This window comes from Anser cygnoides, chromosome 1, assembly GCF_040182565.1.
Source record: "Anser cygnoides isolate HZ-2024a breed goose chromosome 1, Taihu_goose_T2T_genome, whole genome shotgun sequence".
Classification (NCBI taxonomy): Eukaryota; Metazoa; Chordata; class Aves; order Anseriformes; family Anatidae; genus Anser; species Anser cygnoides.
The window spans coordinates 54641693-54666386 of NC_089873.1; the positions used below are offsets into that span (position 1 = coordinate 54641693).

At 42.8% G+C, this 24694-nt stretch overlaps 1 protein-coding gene across 5 annotated transcripts; it reads left to right on the top strand.

Annotated features, from left to right (window-relative positions):
* The first annotated feature begins 604 nt into the window (after nt 1-604).
* On the top strand, nt 605-18948 carry SLC25A17 (solute carrier family 25 member 17). Of its 5 annotated transcripts, none has more exons than XM_066995850.1 (9): nt 605-762; nt 3401-3461; nt 4528-4594; nt 7631-7782; nt 11478-11594; nt 12296-12441; nt 13612-13707; nt 17807-17889; nt 18337-18948. In XM_066995850.1, the coding sequence occupies exons 1-9, from the start codon at nt 625-627 to the stop codon at nt 18482-18484; spliced, it is 1008 nt and encodes a 335-aa protein (XP_066851951.1). In that variant the 5' UTR covers nt 605-624; the 3' UTR covers nt 18485-18948. The 5 variants fall into 5 exon arrangements, with proteins under 5 accessions (XP_066851951.1, XP_013036520.3, XP_013036519.3 ...); XM_013181066.3 differs by lacking the exon at nt 605-762 and adding an exon at nt 1278-1518; XM_013181065.3 differs by lacking the exon at nt 605-762 and adding an exon at nt 1571-2720.
* Nucleotides 18949-24694: the final 5746 nt, after the last annotated feature.

Genomic DNA, 24694 nt, shown 5'->3' on the forward strand with positions numbered 1-24694 from the left:
AGCCTCCCCTCCCTCTCAGAAGATGGTGGCATTTTCCTCCCAGATGGATAAATAAGGACCAATGGTGTATAAATAAAGACCAATGGATGATCTTATAAAGGAATGTCTTCCTCGAAGGAAGTGGCATATTCAGCTGGGTGGTAGTGAAACTCTGGGGAAGTGCAGCAAAAAAAAAACCAACAGCATAGGCTGTACGAGGAGGGGGACGGGGGAGAGACATGAGCAGTGCTTGCACAAAGCGTGGCATGCCCTTATTTCCTCCACAGAACAGGTTAAGGGGGCTCGGAGCCAGCCACCACGGTCTAGCCCCTGCTCGCCGCTCTCCTCCTTCCCTCCCCGGCCCCACAGCCGGGCGTGAACTGAACGCAACGCAGCGCTGCGGCGGGCTCGGCAGAAGCGGCACCGGAGGCAGGAGAAGCAGGGCGGTGACTGGGTGTATTCTCTTTCTGACAGCCTCCGTGAGGAACCCAGAAAAAAAAAATAAATCATAGTAATTAAAAAAAATCCCTAAAATCCCCTCAGCGCCCAGCTCCCGCCCGGCGGCTGAGGCGCGGCGCATGCGCGGAGGCGGCCGGAGGGACGGGCCCTGCCCGGCGGCGGGCAGCGGGGGGGGGGGCGGGCGCCATGGCGGGGCCGGGGGCGGCCGAGGGGACCGCTGCGATCCCCGCCGGCGCCGCCTCGCAGCGGGAGCCCGCCGCAGCCGCGGCCATGTCCTCCGTCGCCTCCTACGAGAGCCTGGTCCATGCCGTGTCCGGGGCCGTGGTGAGCGGGGGGCGAGTGGGGCCGGGGCCGGTGGGGGGCAGGGGGGGGACCCGGCGGTGGAAGAAGGACACCCCTGACGGCTGTAAATGAAGGAGCAGCGTGTAGCTGGAAGACTCCGCGCCCTGCCCGGGAACGACCGCCTGCCCGGCAGCCCGTCCTTCCAACAGACCGTGAGGCGCTCGCAGGAGACGTGCGGATGGGTTTCAAGCAAGCTTCGGGTTGTCCCGGGCTGGCGAGGACGCCCGTGGGAGCGATCGCTGCTGATCCGGCACGCAGGGCAAAAGCTCTCCTGACCTGGGTCCTGAGGGTGGCTTGCCGCGCTTGTGTCGGATGAAGGTCACTGAACGTGACTGAACGATAGAAGCTGCTCACAAACCGGCCCGCCGGGGAAAGCAGAAGAAGGCGCTTCGGGTCGTTTCGTCGTTACCGTAAATAAATACGGGGTTGTTGTCTGCTCCTGCAGGTGTTTTAGGTCTGCTTATTCGAGCAGCTGAGGTAACGGGGATTTTGCTTCCAGGTTTGAGAACGGGAGCTCTCAAACGAGCTCCTTACAGACACGCTACGTGCTCTCCTTTTGCTGGCTTGCCCAGAAGGTGTTAGTGCTTCCTAGCCCGCACGGGTAGCATCTCGCTCTTGTGTACAGACCCCTGTCATCAGGCTGTGCTCCTCGCTGAAGCCTGTGATACGAGCCGAATTCATAAACCTAGCCGTAAACTTAAAGCAGGGTGAAATGGTACCTCAGCTCCCTTGGTGACGGTAAGTTAATGAGGTTTCCCTGTTGTATTTGGAGGTGCTTGTACCTGAGCTGCAGTGATTTGGCTGTGAAGGAAGAGGGAGCTTTTTTTTGGACCTCTTGGACTTCTGTTCCCTTGTAGCTTCCACCTGCTGTTACTGATATTCACATGCGTGTTAGAGCTCCAGGGCAAGACCTTTTTCCTAAATCAGGGCAGCTTCTTTTTTCTTTTTCTTTTTTAACCATCTTATGCTGGATACCTTGCTTTTTATTTTGTTAAAATACAGATGTATTCATCCACCTCAAGACTTCTGTTTACTGCAGTAATATGTGAATTTTGTCAAGATCTTTGACACAGTAACTAACTGTTCTGATGTTGTCTCACCTTCTGCTTAAATTAGTATAAGGCACGCTGGTGAGGGGTGGAATGGGGATGTGATGCAAGAATTAAAAAAAAAAAAAAAAAGAACCTATGAGCTGTGCTGAAGCAATGAATCAGAAGAACATGTCAGGTCACAACACCATCACTTTTGTTTCTCTTCTAATTTGGTGAAAGTTCATATATCTGCTAGGCTACCTAGTCAAGTCTGAGACTAATTAAATTAATATTGTGAGCAGGAAAAAAAAAAAAGCTTGATTTCATGTTGACTTTGATTATATAAGTATTCTTCGTCTCTGCATGTAGTTGTAAAGCAACCTTCATGTTTCAAAAGCTATGGGAATGGCAATTTTATACAAGTATTATGGCAGTAATAAAGCAGCTCTGAGTGTTGGTTGACAACATTTTACTTGTGTTTTTTTTTTAAACCAGCAAACTTTTGGCTGTGATCAGGCAGACCTTCGTGGCAGCAAAGTCACCTCAGGTGGCTTGTTCTGGACACTCACTGCCACCTCTGGGTTACCTCATGACTTTCTGTTGAGCTGTAGCTTCACGTACATTTTAAGCCAGTTTTAAGAAGCCTATACCTCGTGCCTACTTTGTCCTGTCTGCCTCTATCCCGTCTTCCCCATTTCTGCTTTCTGATTTGAGCACGTGTTTATGTCGCTGTGTGGTGAGTTGTCCTGAGAGCAGGATTCGGGCCGAATCTCACTTTGAGAAGACGGAAGCAGGATAAATTGCACTGAGTTATGCTGGAGCAGCAGGGTACTGGAAATGAAGGTCAGAGCAGGGGAAGGCTGGCACTTTTACACGCTGTGTAGTGGGACCTTCCCACCATTTAATTCGGTATGGCTACTAATGAAAGAGTCCCACAGCTTTAGTAGCCGCTTAATGCATTTAGTATTACTGGAGAGTGTTAACAAGTTTGCACCAAGCCAGGTTCTTTATGAGTTGGATATCTTTTCCAAAAGCTGTGCAATATTAATGCAGACGTACTTGGTAGGTGGATCTTAATTGCGTAAACTGGAATTTAGTACAATGCTAGATTAGGTCCTGAAATAATTATACTATTTCTTTCTTTTTAATGAGCAAGTGTCGTTTTGTTTTATTTTTTCTCTTGAGCCAAAGCAATGTTCCTGTAAGACAGCATTGCTTGTGTCATTCTTTCCCCTTTACCAGAAGCAGAGCACAGAGGCTATGAGAGTTAGAGAAAGTGTGATGTTTGTCTTCAGATGCTCACTTTATCTGCTCACAGACTTCAAAAACTTTCTCTTTGAACAAAAAGCTTCTAATGGTTTTAGTTTTAGCTTGATCTAATAATTTGCAAGTGAAAAAACTTGTTTGCAAGCCTGGGACCAAAAAGCACTTCAATTTAATGTCCTTACATGTGGAGTTTATCCCCTTTTTAAACTTAGTACACAAGTTTTTGGGTGAGAAGCAGAGGGCTGCTTCTCAGCAGAGAGAGTTTGTCAGGCATCTGAATAAACAGCTGATGCGCTATTTAACCAGTTTATTTTGTTTTTCAGGGCAGTGTGACGGCAATGACGGTATTTTTTCCTTTGGACACGGCTAGGCTTAGACTTCAGGGTAAGAGTCAAAACTCAAATTTCTTTGTACTGTGGCATTTCAGTTTTCTTCTCTTGGGCATTTGTAAGGGTGGTTGCAGGGGGACCTATCTTGCATGACCAAGAATCTGACTTGTGCAACACCTTTTAATCACTAACATCATTTTTCCAGCCGAAGGTAATTCTCCCTTTTGAAAGTATTGGGCAACCTTTTAATTAGCTGGAAAGCCCGTGTGATCTGTGGCCAGCTTTGGTTTCTAAATGGTTGTCTTATACTGAGAAAAGAAAGATGTGAGATTACACAGTATTACATTCGTGGGGCGGTGGTGGTGTGCTTGGCTGCTGAGAGCACTTCACACCGCAGAGGCAGTATCACAGAAAACCTAGTCCAGAATTACTCCTGAGAATGTATTAAAGGGAAAATGCAGGGACAGAACTTGAAGCAGAATCATCTGACTGATTTTACAAAAATTTACAAAAATTTTACAAAAAAGAGCATTAGAACAAAGTCTATACTCTATCTCCTAGTCAAAAGTCACAGAATCACCAAACACTTTAGGACTGCAATTAAAGCGTTATTGAGAACTAGAGGGAGATCATCAGCCAGGTGGTCAGAAATAAGTGGTTGAGAAGTTGGTGCCGTACGGCTCTTCAACAGCTTTCAGCACAGGGAAGGACAGTGTTTTGCTAAGGCTTAGCTATTTGCAGATTAACTGCAAGAGATGGCTCTGCTTGTAGAGCTGCTCTGGAGCGCAAGGAATGATTGTGAGAGCAGATAGGCAGCCCAGTCCTAGTCTCTTACCTACCTTCGGTTCCTGTCACAGCTCTAGGGTTAGGAATTGGTAGATACTTTGGTGCCCAAAAGAACCTGCTAGTCTGGGGAAGAGTACCAGTGACAAGTAGCCTTACCTAGCAATGAAAATAGGGATATGCTTTTAGGAATTTCTGCAGAAACAGAGAATGTCTGCCCCTTACAAGGAAGAAGAAATATGCTGTTCTGGGGTATGTTCAGAGTAGGAAGGATAAGGAATTGAAAATGAGTACCAGAAATCAGAATAATCTAAAAATTCAATTCTTCTGTTTTCCAGTTGATGAGAAAAGGAAGTCAAAGACAACACCAGCAGTCCTACTGGAAATAATCAAAGAAGAAGGCTTGTGAGTAGATATTAATTTTCCTCTGGTATTAATGTAGGAGAGCTCTAGAACTAATCTGTATTTTCTTTTTTAAGTGGAATAGTTAGCCTGTATCTGTGTGGACAGATTTTTACTTTAATTCAAAGTGTCCCCATATATGTGCTATGACTTGCATAATCCAATGTGTTCATCTTCAGTTAATTTGGATTAACTTTCTTGAGTACATTATGCAATCAAGCTGTTTAGCAATGTAACTGTGCCTCCATTAGCGAGGTGGCTGTCTCTCTTCAGAAATGCAGGCTTGTACACAAATGTACCTTCATGTACCTGATAAACCAGCTTTGTCTGTCCTAATTCTTGGGTGTGTCCATTTCTCATAACCAAGATGAAACTCTCGGGCAGCTGAGCCACTTTGAACGGGAGAATTGGGACACATTTCCCAGTTGGAAGTTTCTTCTCCTAAGCACGTGGAAAGAAACAAGGGATTCTTTGTGCTAATGACATTCAAGGTCTATGGAAAAGTATCTAACTTTCAGCAATGTTGTGTTGTAGTATTTGCTCACTGTTTGTACTGAGTTGAAAAATAGTTGTACATGTGTCCTCATTACAAATATTTTCTTAAGAGTTCTAGGGATTCATGTAAGTGCACTAGAGCTTCCAGGACTTTTAAAGCTGACAAAAGTTTAGCTTGGCCGATAATTTTTTGACACCTGTGAACTGGAGCAATTGGCAGTTGTATGCACAAGAACGTCTCGGTCAGTCAGTGCTCTCCTGTTCACATTTCTACGTTATGCTTGTCACATGAGGACAGCAAGTAAACTTCAATTGAGAAATTGGGAATTGGAGAGACTGCAAAAGCAGGCATCTTCCTTTTCCTGTGAAACAAAAGTCAGTAATTCTGGCAAGAAGGGAATGTTGTTTTCTCCAAAGATTCTTGGAAGACGTGGATAAGCAATGAATGAACTAAATTAGTTTTAGGGATGTCTGAAGTAACACACACACCAACCTGAAACCAACCAGCAAAAACAAACAACAACAACAAAACAAAGCAGTGCAAGGTGAGATCAACATGTTGTTGTTGGCGTTAGTTTGTGGAGTCATCTCATAGTACGCTTTTCTGAGAGTGCTTTTCTCATCTAGATGTGATGTAAAGCAAATAGGTTTAGCTAGTGGACTTCGTCTTCTGCAGAAGTTTATCAAGCAGCTTTGCTTTCTTCCCTGCGCTTTCATTCTTTTCTGAGTGATATGAAGGGCGATCACTGGTGTCCATTGAGTTCATCTCAAGGTTGCACTTTGGAACACAAAATTAGTTTTTGTGTTCAGAAATACTTGTTCGTGAATGACCGATACTAACACTGACAACGTGAGTCAGCAAAATCATGCTTTTTGTTTCAATTTTGTACTGCAAGATATTTTGTTTGAAAATCATCAAAAATAGCTCTTAATAAACCAAGCAAAACCAAACTAACACTCGCATTTAAAAGACATGGTCCGCAGAGGGTGTTTCTCCCTTTTTTTTCCAGCACAGAAGAAATAGGTGATGCAAAAACTGTTCTTCTGATGACTAATAGTACGCACAGTTAGTTTTTAACTGTAGCTGTATAATCAGTGACGCCTGTGACTTCAGAAGCAGTCCCAATAATGTGGTATATCCCCAGCTACATTTGAGAGAGAAGCACTTGAAGCATCTAAGGATGAAAACCTGGTGTTTGCATCACAAGAACAGTCAGATGCTGCATTTACCAGCCTCGCATCCATTGTGGATCCGTCTTGGGGATCTCCTTTTTTTTTTTTTTTTTTGTATCACAGTGTGTGTGTATTCCCAGTACTTTATCATGAGTATTCACTAACATGCAGTAATCCTGGAGGCTCTTCTCTGAGCAGATTTCTTCTGCTCTTCTCTACCTGGCCTGCGCAGCTTCAATAATGATGCATATTGCTATCCTTTTGGGATGTATTGTAGGACATGCTGGGGATGTAGGTCAGTTGCTGAGGTGTCCCTGTTTTTACAGGCTCATCAGGCCTGTCAGAGAAGGGAGCTTTGCTAATCGGCTGTTAGGAGATCATTCTTAAATCAAGATACACAAACAGTGACAGCTATTGACAGCACCTGAAAAATAACTCTTGAGTTGTAAGGGTAGGCTTGCCTATTCACTTTTTTGTCTGTGATTAATTCAGTTAAATTTAAGTAAGTAATGTTTTTTTTTTTTTCTCACTTACCTGACCGATTTGCTCTAGACTTTACTGCAAGGCACTTAGTAGAAATTCCTCCCACCTGCATACCTCATGCCCCAGGTTTAATCCTTAGGAAAAATCTCCTTGGCGGAATATATTCATTTCAGTAATTAGTCTTCCATCTTTACATTTAATGTAGGAACCCAGACACATTTTTTCTTCCTTGCTCTAGTTTTTTGTTATTTTTTTATATTGAAGGCATAGTGTTTTTATTTTTTTATTATTTTTTTTTCTTTTTTTTGCCCTCTCTCCCCACTTCCCCAGCCATGTTATTTTCTGTCCTTGGAGAAGTGAGCATCTCCTTACTAGGTTGTCATCTTTTCTATTGGACTGACATCTCTTATTCTCAGCAAGGATAAGAGTTACTTCTTGGTGTCTAAGTGTGCATGTTTCAATATGCAACTTGAAGTGGCTATGTCAGTTTTTATGTAAATGTATACACTTCAAGCATATTTGTGCCCTAAATGTTTGTAGTTCGTTGCTGGATGTTGATAGAGAACAAATACGGTGGTAATACTCACTTCTGGCGTGAGTGGGCAGCGAGCTTATCACTGTAAATGTATTCTACCTTTACAGCTCCTTTTCAGTAGAACTGGTCTTGATTTTATAAGTGCTTAATGGCTTAATTCTTATGGTATAATCAGGATTTTAGTATGGTTTGTGACCATTAATGGTAAAGACATACCTCGTTAGTATTGTACGTTTTATATACAGTGTTGGGTCTCTGGGACCTTCAGCGTGTAAAATCAGTGTGATCACACAAATGCTTTGCTGTTCCTTACCATGACTTCTTCCTTACATTGACTTTTTTCTTTCCATCAGGCTGGCGCCATATCGAGGATGGTTCCCTGTTATCTCCAGCCTGTGCTGCTCCAATTTTGTTTATTTCTATACGTTTAATAGTCTTAAAACTCTCTGGGTCAAAGGTCAGCATTCAACCACTGGAAAAGACTTGGTTCTTGGGGTTGTTGCAGGTAATGAAATACACTGAAAATACATTCCTGATGAAATTGAGATTTTAAACTAACATTCTCCTTTATGAAGTCCGTTGGAGGTCATGCTCAGTGCCTGCTCCTGTGTTGTGGTTTAGCCCTGGCAGGCAGCTCAGCACCACGCAGCCAGTTGTTCGTTCTCCCCAGGTGGGATGGGGGAGAGAATTGGGAAGGTAAAAGTGTGAGAACTCATGAGCTGAGATAAAGACAGTTTACTAGCTAAAACAAAAGCTGCATGTGTAAGCAAAGCCAAACAAGGAATTCATTTACTACTTCCCATCAGCATGCAGGCGCTCAGCTACTTCCAGGAAAGCAGGGCTCAGCACGCAGCATGGTTTCTTGGGAAGACAAACGCCATCACTCCAAACATCCCCCCCACACCTTTCTTCTTCTTTACCCCAGCTTTATTGCTGAGCGCAATGCGACATGGCATGGAATATCCCCCTGGTCAGTTCAGGCCAGCTGTCCTGGCTGTGTCCCCTCCCAGCTCCTGGTGCACCCCCCGGCTCCTTGCTAGCAGGCAGCACGAGGAACAGCAAAATCTTTGGCTCTGTGTGAACACTGCTCTGTAACAACTGAAAACTTCAGTGTGTTACCACCAGTATTTTCATCAAAAATCTAAACCACGGCATTGTGTGAGCCTCTATGAAGAAAATTGACTCTGTCCCAGCTTGCCATGATAGGCAGCCCCTGTATGCAGACCTGCTTTGTTGTACAGCTCTAATTGCTCTTCCATGCCCTCCCCACATCAGGATAAGCATGTTCCTGTTGTCAGTTCTGGCAGAAAGCATGGTGCTGTTTCAGCTTTGTATTTTATTTGTGCCTGGGGTATTGCTTACCACAGTATCTAGGTATCATCTTTTAGGTCTTGAAGAGAAGTAGCAGGGAGAGGTAAGGTGTTTTTTTTGTTTTGTTTTGTTTTTCAGAGGGAAAGATATATGACAATTCCAAAATATTTTTGATTAGGATCTGAGAGTTATTAAAGCAAGGATTTGAAGGCCAGCTTTTAGATTTCTTTCTGGGTCACCTGAAAGGGACAGCAAGTCCCCAGAGACATGTGTGTACAGGAGGAACTGTCTGTTCTTTTTCATCGTTTCCTCTCATGTGGATGCTACAGTGACTTCTTTGAAGAAATGGTGACACTAGTTACTTTTCTAGGAAATCCAGCATGAAAAATTACCACTGCGTGCCTGTGTTTGCCAGTACTGTTCTGCAGGAGCAATTGCTCATGGGTTCATCCTGAAAAACCTGTGAACTGGGGGGGGCTTTTTGTTTATTTTTAGCTAGGTCCTTGTACTTCCAGTGTAAGTGCAGTTTATGGGTGGGTAGATGGGGGAAGGTAAGGAAGGAAATTAAGTTGGCTTTATCAGTGGAGTAAGCTTTCAAAGATCATTCTAGATCAAAGGCTGCAGGAATTAGGCTGGTAGCTTGTCAGTTAAATGGCTATGTTGTCTTCAACATCAGTAGTGGATATCCCCATGGAAAATAATTTCTGGTGTAAATTGAAAGAATCCACTTACGGTGATCACTAATTCTCCACACCCATCTTTCATTCCTTCTACTGGTAGCAAATACGGATTGGATAAATACCAAGAAAGAAAAAAAAAAAAAAGAAAAAAAAAGAAAGACCAAACCATTTCCTTTCCAGTCTGGAAAATAACGTTTTATGACTTCACCTTTAACTGAGTCAGCATGAAAAACTACAAGTAGATTGGACTCTAACCTGTTGGGTTTTGTTCCTTTGTTCCGTAGTGGAATCACGCCGACTTTGGTTAAAGGAGATTAACGTAGCTTGACTTCCATGGTGCTGGATGTTGCTCAGAACTTGAGAGCTGTATATAGTCCTTATGAAGGACACCGAGGCATAGGTTCAGTTTCTGTTCCCCAGAAGATCCTCCTCGGCATCCTGCTGATGTGTGGTCAGGACGGGCAGGCAGTGAGGTGAATCAGAAGCTTGGCTGAACCTGGCCCCAGAGGGTGGCGGTGCGTTCTGGTTGCAGGGCAGTGATGAGCAGCCTACCCCAGGGGTCAGTGCTGGCTCCAGTCCCGTTCAGCATCCAGACTGTTGTCTCGATGATGGGGCAGAGTCTGCTCTCAGCACGTTCCCAGGTGACACAAAACCGGGAGGAGCAGCTGTCCAGCAGAGTCGTAAAGATGATGAAGGGCCTGGAGCATCTCTCCTGTGAGGGAAGGCTGAGAGAGCTGGGACTGTTCAGACTGGAGTGGAGGACGCTGAGGGGAGTCTTACCTGCGTCTGTAAATTCCTGAAGGGAGGGTGCAGAGAGGATGGAGCCAGGCTCTTGTCAGTGGTACCCCGTGCCAGGACAAGAGGCAGTGGGCACAAACTGGAACGCAGGAGGTTCCCTCTCAACATCAGGAAATATTTTTTTCACTGTGCAGATGATGGAGCAGTGGTACAAGGTGCCCAGAGAAGTTGTAGAGGCTCCCTCCTTGGAGATCTCCAAAAGCTGCCTGGATGTGGTCCTGGGCAGCCTGCTCTGGGTATCTCTGCTTGAGCAGGGGCATTGGACCAGATAACCTTCAGAGGTCCCTTCCAAACTCAACCATTCTGTGATAGTTAGGTTTATATTCTGTTTTTCTGAACCCTCTCTACCCACTTCAAGGGAAAAACAAAACAAAAACAGCCAAAAAAAAAAAACCATAGTGAAATTTAGCCTTTTTCAGGTTTACTGTTCTTGATAGTGATGTAGTGTGTTCATCTCAATATAACGGAGTAATTCAGTCTGTAACTCAGTCTCCGAACAAAGGGACCAAAGAACAAGCAGTTGCTAATTGTTGTAATGCAGAAATAGTTGTAAGAAAGCAAGATCAGGAGCTTGTTTTTACATTGGTACTTCAAAGTAACTGCCTCAGTCGTTACTGAACTGGGAAGAGGTGTACTGGGTGATTGTAGAAGTAATGTTACTTAATCCTTCTTCCCTGTTACTGCAAAGTACAGTTCTAAACTACCTCTGTTGCAGCCTTATGTATCTATTTCTCTCCCCCCATACAAATTTCTGATACTCAGCTTTACTGTTGGGGTTTGTTACTGCTTGTAATCCCGTTGCCGTTTTTAAGTCTTCAGATATTTGGAGACTCCAGTGTTTTCCACCTTAGGTGTACTTAGCATATCTGAAAAACTAAGTTTTCTTATTCTCATTTTTTTGGCAGTGTAGGAGCTTTTTTCTGGTAAAAACTGTGTGCATTTATCTGTTTTGATCTCCCCTCCTAGAATAGTCCTTCTACCCTTATCATCACTTTGTGTTTTCTTTTTGAAAGTAGGCAGGCAGCCTCCTCTCCGTCATGGAGTGAAGTAGGGCATGAACAAGTAGAGTACCTCGTGTTCCAGTGCGAGGTACTATGCAGCAAAGTAACAAGTTCACTTAAGATTCCTTCAGTGTGCTCATATTCAGTGGGTTATTTTTAGTTATGGGGAGGAGTAGAAGATTATCTTCCTGCTGCATGCAGTCTGCTGCTCGTCTGATTCACAACAAGATCGGGGGGAATACCTGAAGTAGCACATTACAAATTACTGACTCATTTTTACTGTACACTATTTTTTTTCCTCTCTTCCTAACAGTAACTTCAGTTATGTGTGAATTAGGGTAAAAGGGGATAAGAAAACCTTTGCAGTCTTCTGGTTCTTGCTGATTTTCTTTGTCCTGTGTTTGCATTAGGTGTAGCGAACGTACTCTTGACCACTCCTCTTTGGGTAGTGAACACACGGCTGAAGCTGCAGGGAGCGAAATTTAGAAACGAAGACATTGTACCAACCAATTATAAAGGCATAATAGGTAAGCATCTGTTGTCTTTAACCAAAGAGGAGTTACTTAAATTAAATACGGTATCAATGACTCTGAAGATCAAAGACTTTTATTTGTACAACAGATTTTGTTGTGGAATCTCTGTGCTTCACTATCACTTTGTGGTCATTGAGTTTGACAGGAAACTGGACTTTGCCACCTCTGATGGTAATTTAGAGTTTGCAGTTTGCATACCTGTGACCCAAAGACCTTTTGCAAAGGTCCAGATCATCTTATAGAAATCCTGGAGTAGTAGTGAGCCCAGTGATGTGGTAGCTGGGAGTCTGACTTTGGACAGACAATTTGCAGATTAGAATTTTACTCACCGTAATCTCTTAACCACCCACACATTCAGGCTGTCTGGCACTTTAATAATAATAATTAAAAAAATCAGTTTTGAAGAAGAGGGTTAAGAAAAGTAATAGTGATTCTGAGCTTGGACTAAAAAGAGCAGGGCATGTGCATGGGAAGCAAGCTTTATTTACATTAGTGGTGGTGTGAGGATAGCTTCTTTATCACTGTTTTTCCCTTCTGGGTTAGGTTAGAATGGAAGATGAAAAGTGTCACACAGAAGACTGCAGTGGATTTTTATATAATTTGAATATCAGCCTTTAAATATAACTTTACCCATCTTCTACATTTCAGAATTTTGTATTCAAAACTCTAAAGATTTTTTTCACCTTTCTTCTCAGATGCCTTTCATCAGATAATACGAGATGAAGGAGTCTTAGCTTTATGGAATGGTACATTTCCCTCCTTGCTGCTGGTCTTCAATCCTGCTATACAGTTCATGTTTTATGAAGGCTTTAAACGGAAACTTTTGAAAAGACAGGTGGAAGTAAGTATGTTTTGAGGCCAGGTGATGGAAATTTTCAGTTGTAAGACAGGTTCTTTGACATGTGTTGATTACATCAGGAAATTTAGAAATGTAGGTTTGGTTTAGGTTCTTGGGTTTTTGAGGTGTCAGTATTTTGTGTGGGGGCTTTTTTTGTTTGTTTTTTCAAACAACTGATTTTTGATAAAGGTACGTGATTATGATGCCAAATGAGATGTGAATCTTTCATATTCCTAAGGAATTTATTAATATGATGAATTCCTCTTCCTTTAAAAATAAAACTGCACCTCTTGTCCACATTCATTTAGAATCATTTGCAGCAAATTTAAATTAGGGGGGGTTTAGATTCTAATGTATCTGTTTTATAAGTAGGTATTTATACTCACCCTGTAACCCTATCTCCAGTAAATCAAGTATATTCATTGCACATACTTCTGATTGGAATCAACATATTTTGGTAATTTAATAAATGTTCTGATATGGGCGTCTGCTAGTTTTCAGTGATTAATTCACACTGAGGTGAGCTGTTACATTGTTACACTGAAATAGGCTGTCATAGTTTAGGCTATAACAATGCATTTGGTGCATCATGGAACATTGTGGGTTTTGGAGGTGGGAATGGGGTTCCTACAGGTGTTTTTAGCTGATAGGGGAGTGAGATTTTTAGCCTGTGTCATCAAGGCTAAAATTCTGCCTGATAGCATAGTAGCTATGTCTCAGGGTTATAGAATCGCGATCAAGGAGTCTTTCAATCCATCACCTTTCCACAAGTGTGTGTTGTGTGACTTAGTTTACATGTTGCAAAGCCTGAAATAGTTGGGAATTGATGGTGTGTTTTAATGCTACTTCCCTTATCTTATGTCTACTCCCAGTGCTTTAGGTTTGATTTAGCTGGCATTATCTCCACTGTATTTCAGTAACCTAGTTAGAGTGAGCAAATGAGAAATCCAAAAGCTTGTGAGCAGGTAAAAATTTAAATGTACTTTAGTTGTCGGAAAGTAGCTTGGTTGGACTATAGTTTTGACTTTTAAAAACAAGAAAACCCAAATGCTTCATGAAATTTTTATGCCAGACGTACTTGGATAACCCAGTAGCAGGTAACAGTACAGAATCCCCAGACGTGTACAGGTAACTGACTAATGTGGTGCTTTGTGCTCTTTCTATACTGAACAGCTCACGTCTTTGGATGTTTTTGTCATTGGTGCGATAGCCAAAGCGGTTGCCACCACCCTCACTTATCCTCTGCAGACAGTGCAGTCAATTCTGCGGGTAAGTGCTCGTTTCATTTCAGGGTAACTGCCTCTGACTTGTTCTGTATATTGCAAGGCCCGTTCATGTGTCTTTTTGTTCTTTGTGTTCATGAACCCCTATTTTTGGGAGCCCCTTTGCGTGATGCAGGTCATTGGCAAGGACACCTCTTTTCTTTGATGCCCTCCTGATGCATTCTAACAGAACTTGGCATTACCGAAGCAATTTGTTTCAAGAGGCTAGGAGGACTGATGCCATAATGCATCAGTACAGCATCTCCCAGAAGCCGATGCACCATCCTGCTTCTAGGCACTGAAAAGTGTAATTTTACTTCTTTGAACATAAATAGAAAATGTGTCAAGTAGGAAATTAAAATTAAATCTTCTAAGCCCAGTTTGTTTCCCGATGACCTAGGGTAAATCAAAAAAAAGTTCTGTTTGTAGGTTTTGTTTTATTCTGGCCTGACCTTGTCAATAGCCAGAATGTGATTCTGGAATGTGATACGGAAGCTGACCTCCCTCATAAATAATATCTTTAACCACTTGCCCAGCCTTGTAAGCTAATTGTAGTGGTAATGGAAACACTTGCATTTATTCTCACTTGCAGTTTGTATGTGTGCTGGATAACGCTACCAGCTTCAGTATGTGCCCATACTGTACTAATATTGTAACAGAACAACGGGGAAGGGCAATGTGTGAACCTGATCATACGTAAGCAAGCATTGTAGTTTAATTTCAATGTTTTTAAATCTATTTTATATTTTTTCTTGTTAATTACATAACCATTAAACATTAATAAATGTTTCCACATGAAGTATGACACTGTTTATCTAAGTAAGGAGAAGCTCTAACTTGCATATATGGTAAGGCCATTACATATGTTTTAAAGGCTGTGTAAATTTGGAGAGGTAGTTGAATTCTTGAAAGTGAGCCCTCCATATTAAAAGTATCGCTTTGCAGGCTAGTCTAATAGGGGATTTTTGTTATTAGTTGCTCATCACACACAAAAAGTGTTTTTTCTTGCCAGTTTTCTATTAGTTTAGTCTTAATCTTCTCTCTAACTTGAGCAGACTAAACGTATTTTGATTTTTCATAGCCTGTAAAAAGTTTCGGGTGCTATATTTCAAATCAGTGGGACTTGAATAGATTTACTGTGTGTCGTTACTACCCTGAAAACCTTTTGTCTGCACAGCTCTTACCAGTATCTGTGATTTTCTACTTCACCACCCTGCTGGTGCACACCATGGCATCCATGTGTTAGAAATTAAATTTTGTCAGCAGTCATTTTTTTCTGAAATTTTCTCAACTTTTGATTATCTGCTGAGCCAGTGCCCTCATTCGATGTCTTAACCTGTTTTAAGAGACTGGGCACGTCTCAGGAGTTAAACTAGTAACACAGGCTTTTATTATTGAAGTGATAGGTACAGAAAACATTTAAGCAAATTTAGCTTTGTTTGGATAAGTCGCAGCATTGGTCTGTTTTTAATTTGTGATGTGTTTGCTGCTGCCATGAAGGAGAACTGGCAGGAAAGTCCAAGTGCTCTGTGTTAGCTTTAGCTTTGCACAGCGCTACAGTTTCCATGGCCTATGCAAACAGCTTTAACCCTTGCTCCTTTCCATGGATTCAGTAGAAGTAGCTACAATCTTGTGATTATTATTTCATGTTGTATTTGGCTCCTACTGGCTTTCAGAACAAAATCCTTCTGTCTTTTGGTGGCAGTGTCCTTCTTTAAAATTAAGGCAGCCCTGGTAAGCTGTGCTGATGGTTTAATGCAATAACCAGCTGCTGCTTGCTGCCCACCTCAGCCTAACTCAGCTAGGTTACTGCTGCCTTGCCTGGGCAGTAATGAGTTGCCTTTCTGGTGGAGCACAGCCTAACCATCGGTGTCCTGGTGGTGGGGGACATTTCTCACAGTGGCCCATGATGAAATAAAGTGGCCTGTGTACTACTTGTTTGTGCCAGTCCATCCTTTCCCTGTGATGATGGGAAATACGAGGATTCCAGCTCTTGTTCTGCAGTTACTAGAGGTAATGTCTTCCCCTTTGCTCTGTAAAAGAAGCAATAGCCAGAAACCCTGAACAATTTTAGTGAGAACAGCACAAACGTGCATCTGTCACTTCAGATACATCTGTGGTACCTGTGCTGCCCAGTTCAAGCTTGCACTACTTCGTACTTCATTTTCTGTTTTAAAGCTGGCATTGTTTTATGTGCTGATGTTCTTATTACTCAGATTAAGTGATGTTCAAAAAAAAAAAAAAGGTTTGTGAACAAAGGTTTGGCATTTTCAGAAATAACATTCTGCAAGAAGTATACTTTGCATAGTTGGGTTTTTGAAACAGTTTTTCATGTTTACACAAACTAATACAAGCCTGATACAATTCATAAAAACTTGCACATCAAAGTTAAGTTCTGTCCTCCAAGTAGAAGTACGGGGCTTTTTTCTTTTTAATCTTAAATGTCTTGAAACTTACTGTTCTTTCAAAGGCATTAGGGTTCTTTGTAGTGAAGTCTCTACACCTTTGCTTTCCACCTCTTGGAAGAGCTCTCTTCCTCGTTTCCATACAATGAGCAGTTACCGTGTGTAATTGATAGTGCTAAGCAGCTTCCAGCCTTGCTGTTTGGTACATCTATCTCCCTTCCAGTCATTAAAAATACATGGCACTGCTGTTACTCCTTATGCAGGGAAACTACTACTTTAGCCTGTCAGTAAACAGTGGATAGGTTAAATTCCCACGTGGGAAATAACAACACGGTTCATGTTCTTAGTAATCCTGGATTGCAAAATTTCTCTTTAAAACTCATGCCTATTTTCTTTAGTGTAGAGAATGCTAGTCCCTTTGGGAAATCTTCCCCAGTAACTGATGAAGTATTGGCATCTTAGGGAGAAGTGAACATTTTTTTCCTCCGATGAAGCTCTGTTTGCAGTACAACAGAGTAATTTCATGGTGGAGAAGTGATGAGAAGAAAACACATAATCCTGATGTTGTTTGGAAACCTATGAGTAATCTGGGCAGGGACTGGCATTGTAGCCTGGAACCTAGTTAGCATTTTGGGGGGGAGGGAACAGACAGCTGTCAGTCTTTGAAAAAAGTCCTTAACCCTGATTTATCGATATCAGATCAGTTAGTTGCTGATGACAAAATCATTGTGAGTGTGTATTTGCTTAGTAAAGGGTGATTTCCAATAGCGTTCTGTTGTTGCTATATATGAAGACATTTAGCAAAGGGACGTGTGTAAACCTGGCATTTTCTTATTACTTCCAACTTACCTCAATCTGCTTGTATACTCTGCATGCTGTCAATGCTAATTTCTTAAACCTACGAATCAGCAGTTGCCTGAGTAAGACTCATCCCAGTTCACCTTTTGTAGCACAGAAGCATGATACAGTCTTCAAAAGCTATTTGTGCATAAATACAAGTGTGACAACCCCTGCGTATTAATAATTCATGGCTACAGCTTGCTGGCAGTGCTGTTGACCTGTAGCAGGTAAGAGTTTCAATGAGTGACAGAAAAGGAGCTGCTGAAGCTGCCAGCTTAACCCTAAGACACGGAATTACAGCTGCAGCTATCATGCTTGCTTAAAAACAGTCTGGGGATATGCAAACATGCTGAGTAAAAGAGAAGTATTCAGGCCAGGTGTTTTCCTCAAAGGCTGGTGATGGGCAGATAAATTTGGGGTTCACCTATGCAATCTCAATGAAATAATGGTTTGCAGATGCATGAAGCTTTGAATTTTTATTAAATGCAAGCTGTACAAGCCAGAAGGAACTTGCTTCAAATTTCCTATCTGTACTCAGACTCTGCAGACTCAGTTTTTGAGATCCTGAAATCTCCTGCAGAACAACAGAAAGACAGCCAGCATGGCTGCGTATCACATTTTCTTAGAATCCATCCTAAAAGCAATAGATTTTATTGTAGCACATACCATTTTAATGCTTGCTGTGTAAAGTTGAGTAACCTGAGCTCTGTCCTCGCTTAATCTCAGATTGCTAGTACAGCCTAGAAAATGTTAAAAGAAGTTTAGGATAGGCTTTTCAGTTTCTTACCTATGTAATGGGTTCTCTGCCTAGTAATGTGGGGAAATAGTATAACAAAATGTCATTTCTTCCTCTTCTTCCAGTTTGGACGCCATAGGTTGAACCCAGAGAACCGAACACTAGGCAGTCTTAAAAATGTTTTTTACCTTCTTCGGGAGAGAGTGAGGTGAGCCTTCTGGTTTTTTTCTAACATGATATAGCAGACTTGAATATTGCTAATGTTGAAACTGTTGCTGGATCTGACTCATTTCTTTTTGCCCCCACCTTGAACTTGCCATTTGATTCATCCTGTTTTGTGTGTTTTTTTTTTTTTTTTTTTTTTGTAATATACTGTAGAAGTACACAAAACCAAGTTTTCTTAAGTATCTCAGCAGGACTTGGTATCAAGGATATGTATTCATTGACTTCTGATGTTAAGAAGAAGCGAGTTTCTTCTAGAATTTTCTCTTTAAAATACTTCTAAACATAACTGTGACTTGAGATCAGGAATGAATTTAAGATTCTTACAGTTGTCATTAACTTAACTTGTATTAATTCTGTCTAGTGTACCAATTTACTTACAGAAAGCTATTTACACGTTTTTTTAATTTCTATTATTTTATTTTATTTTTAGGCGGTTTGGATTAATCGGACTCTACAAAGGCCTTGAAGCAAAGCTCCTGCAGACAGTCCTTACTGCTGCTCTTATGATTCTAGTGTATGAGAAACTGACTGCTGCAACCTTCACGGTCATGGGATTAAAGCGATCACGCAGACATTGAAAAAGGAACCTATGCCAAAGATTTTGGGCTCCGGAAAGACACATTCCATTTCTGAGACCACACTGGGTAGTAAAAGGTCCTCACTTTCTCTTTATTTCTGTTTTCTTTTTAGCCATCTCCATTATTTGGAGAAATTTAGAGTACGTTCTGTAGGACTTGTTGCCATGACTTTGGGGATAGCCCAATCCCCGCTCTTCTGTGGACTCACTGTGTTAAGAAACAAAGCAGAGACCTTCTTGAAACACTTGAAATGAAATTTTAATTGCCATATGATTTGGCTGATGTTCTTGGTGAGAACGAGCATCTTATAATGCTTAACTTCCTTGTTTTCCCTTGAATTATCCTTAACTATTATTCTGTCTTTACCTTCTGTCAACAGCTGGTGGGGCTGGTTTCATGTTATTCTCCTCGCACTCTGTTTTTGTCACTTGATTTGTGATTCATTAAAATAATGAAGAGCAAGATTTTTGATGCCTTTTTTTTTCAACTTCTAATACGTGTTTGTGCCACAGGATGCTGGGATGTTCTCCCAAATACCTGGTGGTGAGATTTCTGAACTGCTAGAGTGTACGATAGCTGTGAGTAGGCGTGGTGCCTTCTAGAATCCACCTAGCAAATTTTCAGTGCGGATACTGGTTAGAAAGGGGGAGCGTAACCTCCTGCTTTCTCAAGCTGAGTACCTCACGCCGTTTCAAGAAAACAACTCCTCACTCAGAAATAGATAAAGTTCTGTATTCTGGTTCCGTGTTGAGAGAGTGTGAATTCATGCCACGTTCTCACGCAGACAGGGAGCAATACCCTGTGCTTCATCGGTGGTATGCCTTCTCAAAAATGCTGTTTAATTGTTTTTCCACTAATCTTCCCAGATGCTTTCCTGACCATAAAGCATAAAGGTCGTAACTGTTGTCCCAGCTAGTGTAAGTGCATATGTTCTTCTTGCATAGTTTTGTTCAGTGGTCCTTGGCCATAAAATCCAAGTAAATCCTGCTCTCTGTCATTAAGTCTGCAGCAGGATCGTTCTGAAGTACAGTTTTATATTTGAAGTATTGAGAAACTCCGTGGCAGTTTAACACCAAGAACGTCAAAGGGAATTAAGTGCTGCAGGAACGCAGCATGGCTGAATTGCTAGAAGGCACCTTTTTTGTCTCAATTGAATCAATTCTAATTATGAAATTGGAATGTATTTCTGCAGAAAAAAAAAAGCTATCTTTTGAACAAGAATATAAACCTTTAAACTGATTTTTGCTTTTAAAAGTATTGGGAGTATCAGTATACCAGAAAAACGGACTTCCTGCAATGCGTGGTGCTTTTCAGCCCAAATAGGATTTACGTATGACATCTAGTGGTATGAAAAAGCACAATGAGACGTAATTATGCTTTGATAAACGACATGAAATTTCATGAGAGTATGTAGACCTCACTGGTGGAGAGGAAGCAATCACAATTCTGAGAATTTCAGTGAAAATATTTTGCTGACTGAAATGAGTTATCCTGTGGAAAGACAGATTGAAGGCTGATTTTCTATTTTTAATAAGAAATTGTCAGTTGTCACTGATAAACTACCTCTGTATACCATCAGTGAAATTCTTGCTCTCAGAATAATTGCAGGGAAGCTGAAAGGCTATTGGCTTTACGCAAATGCGTAAAGTGTTTCTGATGCCGCTTTAGCTGAAATCTACGTGGCTGCTAGAAGCTTTAACTCAGTGTCCCACAGACTTCTTGGTGTGTGTGGAATGCAGCAGCAATTCCTACAACTACAGAAAGATTTTTCTGATTGCTGTGCTCCTAAGAAGAAAGTACATGCTTGCTTGCTCCCTAGCCAAAAAATATTTGCCTACCAGACAGTGTGGTTTCGAAGGAATAAAACAGTATCTGTCACCTTTGCAAGAAAGCCCAATACAAACCGACTGTATAGAGAGGCGTGCTGACCTCTGCTGTGTCTTTGCAACCATTAAATGTGGAGTAGACATTTAGCACTAAACTCTGCTCATCTCTCCTGACCCGCTGCAGTAATGCAAGTTTCATAAAGGGATGAAGACAAGTGACTGAAGTCAGGATTGTCTTCAATCTCCTTTTTTATGACCGATCTGTGGTATTTAAAACATTCTTGCTCCCGCATTCTGTGGTATTTGGACAGTAGGCTAAATTCACTGAAAGACTGCTTAACCTCACGGGACTGAGCCAAACTCGAGAGGGTTGAGGGATTGTTCAGTTGTTTTTTCAGTCCACAGGTAAAAGTTCATGTGACAGGTGGTACCTTCACTGAAGTTTTCTCAGGCGTAGATGGAACAGATGATGACATTTCTGTTAGAGTTGCTCAAATTATTTCTGCCTTCAAAGGCATATGTGAATATCATTGACATTAAAGAAGCATAATTAATTAAAGAAGGCTACGTACAACGCTATTTCTAATTCTCGTTCTTAAGTCACCCATGGCAGATAAATACCATCCAGAAGCAAAGCTGTAATATAATAATTTTACAGTATTTTTAAGTGACAAACATTCTTTAGACAAAAGTGACTCTTAATCGGCACAGTTTTAGCATGCATTGTGACAGGGGTGTGTTGTGGCACGGGGAGCTCTAAGCTCGAGTACTTGCACTGAGAGCCTTGAGCCTGGGCCAGCTGCTGCCAGTGCACTGCATTTCCCTCGTGTGTCCAGTGGCTGACTGCGTGTTCCAGCCAAAAATTTTTGTCTGTTCGCTTTTGGAGAATGTAAAATATTTCATCTCGAAGTGGAAAACAAACTTCTTTTTTTTTTTTAATACTGTTTTTGGGGGAATGAAGAAGGGGAGGATAGTTATGAAGGACAGCAGCAAAATCTGTCTCAGCCAAGTTCCACTGTGGATAATTATCATTCTTTTTTGGCTTAATTTAGGGGATTTAAATTTAATCCCCATCCCACCCTTTCTGCACCCCCCCCCCCCCCAGGCTTAGACCAAAGAGAAAAGATTGCAAAACAAGTGGCTCCTCAGCTATCTACGATGTCAGGGATGCATTTTACTCTTCTTTATACTCTAGATCCTGCCTCTTACCGTTACATTGATTGTGTGCCTGTATAAATAATAGCAGGATGGCATTTAACACATTTCAGCTTCTTTTAATGCTACTTAACAGTTGCAACCCAGGAGGACCTATAACCTGCTAGTTCTTACAAGCCTTTTCTCTATTAACTATTGATTCCCAGCATAGAGGTTAAGAGCTGGTAAAGTATAATGTCTACTCTTTGTCCTAAATGGCATCGGTGAATTGCTGAGCGCTGCTAAATGGTTTTGTCTGCTTCTGAGCTGGCTGCACGTTGCTGCAGGAGGGATTCATTCCTCTGCACAGTTAGCTGGCTAAACCAAAGAAAGTTATTAAAACCTGAAAGCTGACATACATCCTGTGGGAGGAAAAATGAGATTAACCTCCAGCCTGCAGTGCAGCACGCTCCATTCCTTTTGGACAAAGCTGCTGGTACAGATTAATCTTTCCATTGCGCATCTCATTGCTCATCTGCTGAGGAAGGAGAAGGGGAGCGCTGACCCTGCTCCCTGCACGCCGTTTGCAGTAAAGGCAGGCAAATACAATCCATTCCTAGAAAAGCAGGTGAACCTTCGAGACAGGGGTACTCAGGCCATGGGGGTCTGCTGAAGAATGCAGCGATGGCCATCAATGTGGTCATTTTCCCAGTGCATGTGAAAAACATTTCCCAACCACTAAGTGTACGGCAGGAGGTGTGGGACCTGGGGAGCTAGCATCGCTTATGCGTTGGGTTTTATGCCTTTTTTTTTTTTTAATCAATATGATTTAAAACACAGTTGGATGGGGAGACAGGATATATAAAACCAGTTATGTTCTCAGAGTTATTTAACTACCTCCTCCAAAAGGCTGAGTTCTGTGTCTCCGAAGGCTGCTTTGCACTTCAGGGAGGATGCCCTTTGCCTGACGAACCTCTCTGTTCCCTGCAGCTGCTGTCACTCCTAGCAGAAGCCTCCCTTGCTTTCAGGGCACACTCCGACAGCGTAGGCTACAGAGACCACATCAAAGCAAGTTTCTGTGGTACGGAGAGGGGTCGGGTCAGTTCGTTGCACAAATGAAGCTGCGCGTGTGCGTGGTGCACCCACAGCAGGCCCAGTTATCGCAGGAGGAGGGAAGAACGGTAACTCGGGGTGGTCTAGAGCAGAAGGCTCAGCGAGAGAACAGCCTGCCACCATCACCAGCAGCGCTGGAGATGTGCAGGTGATGGCGAGGGCAAAAGGTCTCTACCAGATGTTCCCAGATGTGCAGCGTGTTAAAAGGTGCCTGCAGTGCTTGCGCAGCGGGGACTGGCTCGCAGGGAAGGGTCAGATTTTGACAGTGGGAAAACCCTCACAATGTATTTTGAGAGCAACCTGTAACGCTGGGTGCACGGATGCTGGACTCGGAGGCATCCACACAAACACTAGTCCTCGAATCCACGCCTGCGTGTTTCGGTGCTGTGGATCAGCCCCGGTGTATCAGAGGAAACCCCATTTGTCTGAGCTCACCCGGTGATCCGCTTACACCAGGAGAGCTGCGATCCTCGGCGCTTGTAACCCAGCTGCCCTCACTGCGGATGCTGCTTTTATTCTTAGTAGCAGCTAATCTTTTCTGTACCCTCACATCCAGATATGGAGCACGCAGTTTTCTTTGCGGTAAGATTTATGTGGAACTAGAGACAAACGCTGAGCGCTTTGGCAGGCTTCCCCATGGCTTCCTTGCTGAAAATTGTCGCTTTAAGATTCTTGGCTGGGCCACGTGGATCTCAGTCTGTGATTGATGGGAGATTTCAGCCTGCCTGGGTGGGTTAGAGATGCAATTGGACCCCACAGAAATGTCCCCTTAGCTCAGCTCAGTGGTGGGACATTGAGGGGCACAGAGTTGCCTTTTGTACAAAAAAAATTTCACCTTTCCCTTCGTTGTCTGGAAGTTTCTCCTCCTTCTAATGTCCTTGAGGACTGATGGTGGCACGCTGATGTGAAGCTGTTAGAAAGTGCTGCCTTTCATGAATGCTGATGGGAGAAAACTAATTTGATGGATTTTTCTCATCATCCTTCCTTGTGCACGTGCCCATGCAGTCCTCAGCCTTAGAGCGATCCCTTGCATACAAAATACATCTCTTCCTTTCTTCAGAATTATTTCTCCTAGGTTTGCCTTGTGACCAGGAATCAAAAACTACTTTGATACCGCAGTTCTCTAGTTTCGAGATTCACCAGATTACAGCAGGCAATGTACGAAAGGTTTGGGGTTTTAATTTTTTTTTACAAGAGAAGACAGCTTTCTATCTCCCTGTTGCATCTGTACTCTCCAAAACATTTGAAATGACACGAAAGCCCAGGGGACCACGGAGCCTGTCTTCCTCCTGCCCTCCTGAGGACTGTCCCCTGGGTGAGGCAGACTCTTAGGATGAATTTGTGCTTTCTGTCTGTGCTTGCAGCGATGGCTGCTGTGGGATGGAGCCATGCAATGCGAGGAATGGGGAGCATGGTTTGAGCTTGCCCACGGCTCGTTTTGGTAGTGGAATCCCTTCCCGTCATTCATCCTGGAAAGGGTTTGCTGAAGGTACTGGAGATCTGCTCACCAGCTCTTCTATTGAGAGCAGGTCTGGCAGAAAGGATGACACCTCTGCGGGGCTGTTGTTTTACGGTTGTGCTCTCCAGTATCCTTCATTTAAAAATATTCAAACAGAAAAGGAAGCCAGGGCCCCCCCCCTCCTCTTCCTGCCCTTGCTGCACAACCCCTGTTTGCCATGCTAGGTGGTGGCAGCCTTGAGCTTTAAATGCTTTCAGATGTGAACGCAAAGCTCCGGGGTTTGTTTCCCCATGTGTCAATCGGATGCAATCAGCACTGCGCAGAAAAGGAGATAAAATGCACGCAGAGGAAAAATAGTTTCCTCCTCAGTGGCAGGAGGGATCTGTGCAAAACGGGGTTGCTTTTTCCTCCGATTTCCACTCAAGTTGTGAGGCTGGGGCGAGGGGGAGTCAGTTGGCTTTGCTTCTCAGCAGAGGATTCGCAGTCTGGTGGGGAATGAGGAATCTTCCCCCTTGTCCTCGTTCATCGTGGACAGAGCGAAAAATAGGATGTGAGCTAAAAATACTTTGGCATTTTGCTTGTGGTCTGCCTTATCTGGATGATCACAGCCCTCCAGGGAGTCGCATCGATCTTTCACCAGCCAACCAGGATGTGTCGCGGGGAGGTTCTGGCCCGGAG

Bases quoted from the DNA above. Each gene is read 5' to 3' on its own strand.
- SLC25A17 (XM_066995848.1), top strand. From the start codon at position 2,733: ATGAAAGAGTCCCACAGCTTTAGTAGCCGCTTAATGCATTTAGTATTA. The intron at 4,595-7,630 runs GTGAGTAGATAT...TCTTTCCATCAG, and splicing joins ATAATCAAAGAAGAAGGCTT to GCTGGCGCCATATCGAGGAT. The intron at 11,595-12,295 runs GTAAGCATCTGT...CTTTCTTCTCAG, and splicing joins CAATTATAAAGGCATAATAG to ATGCCTTTCATCAGATAATA.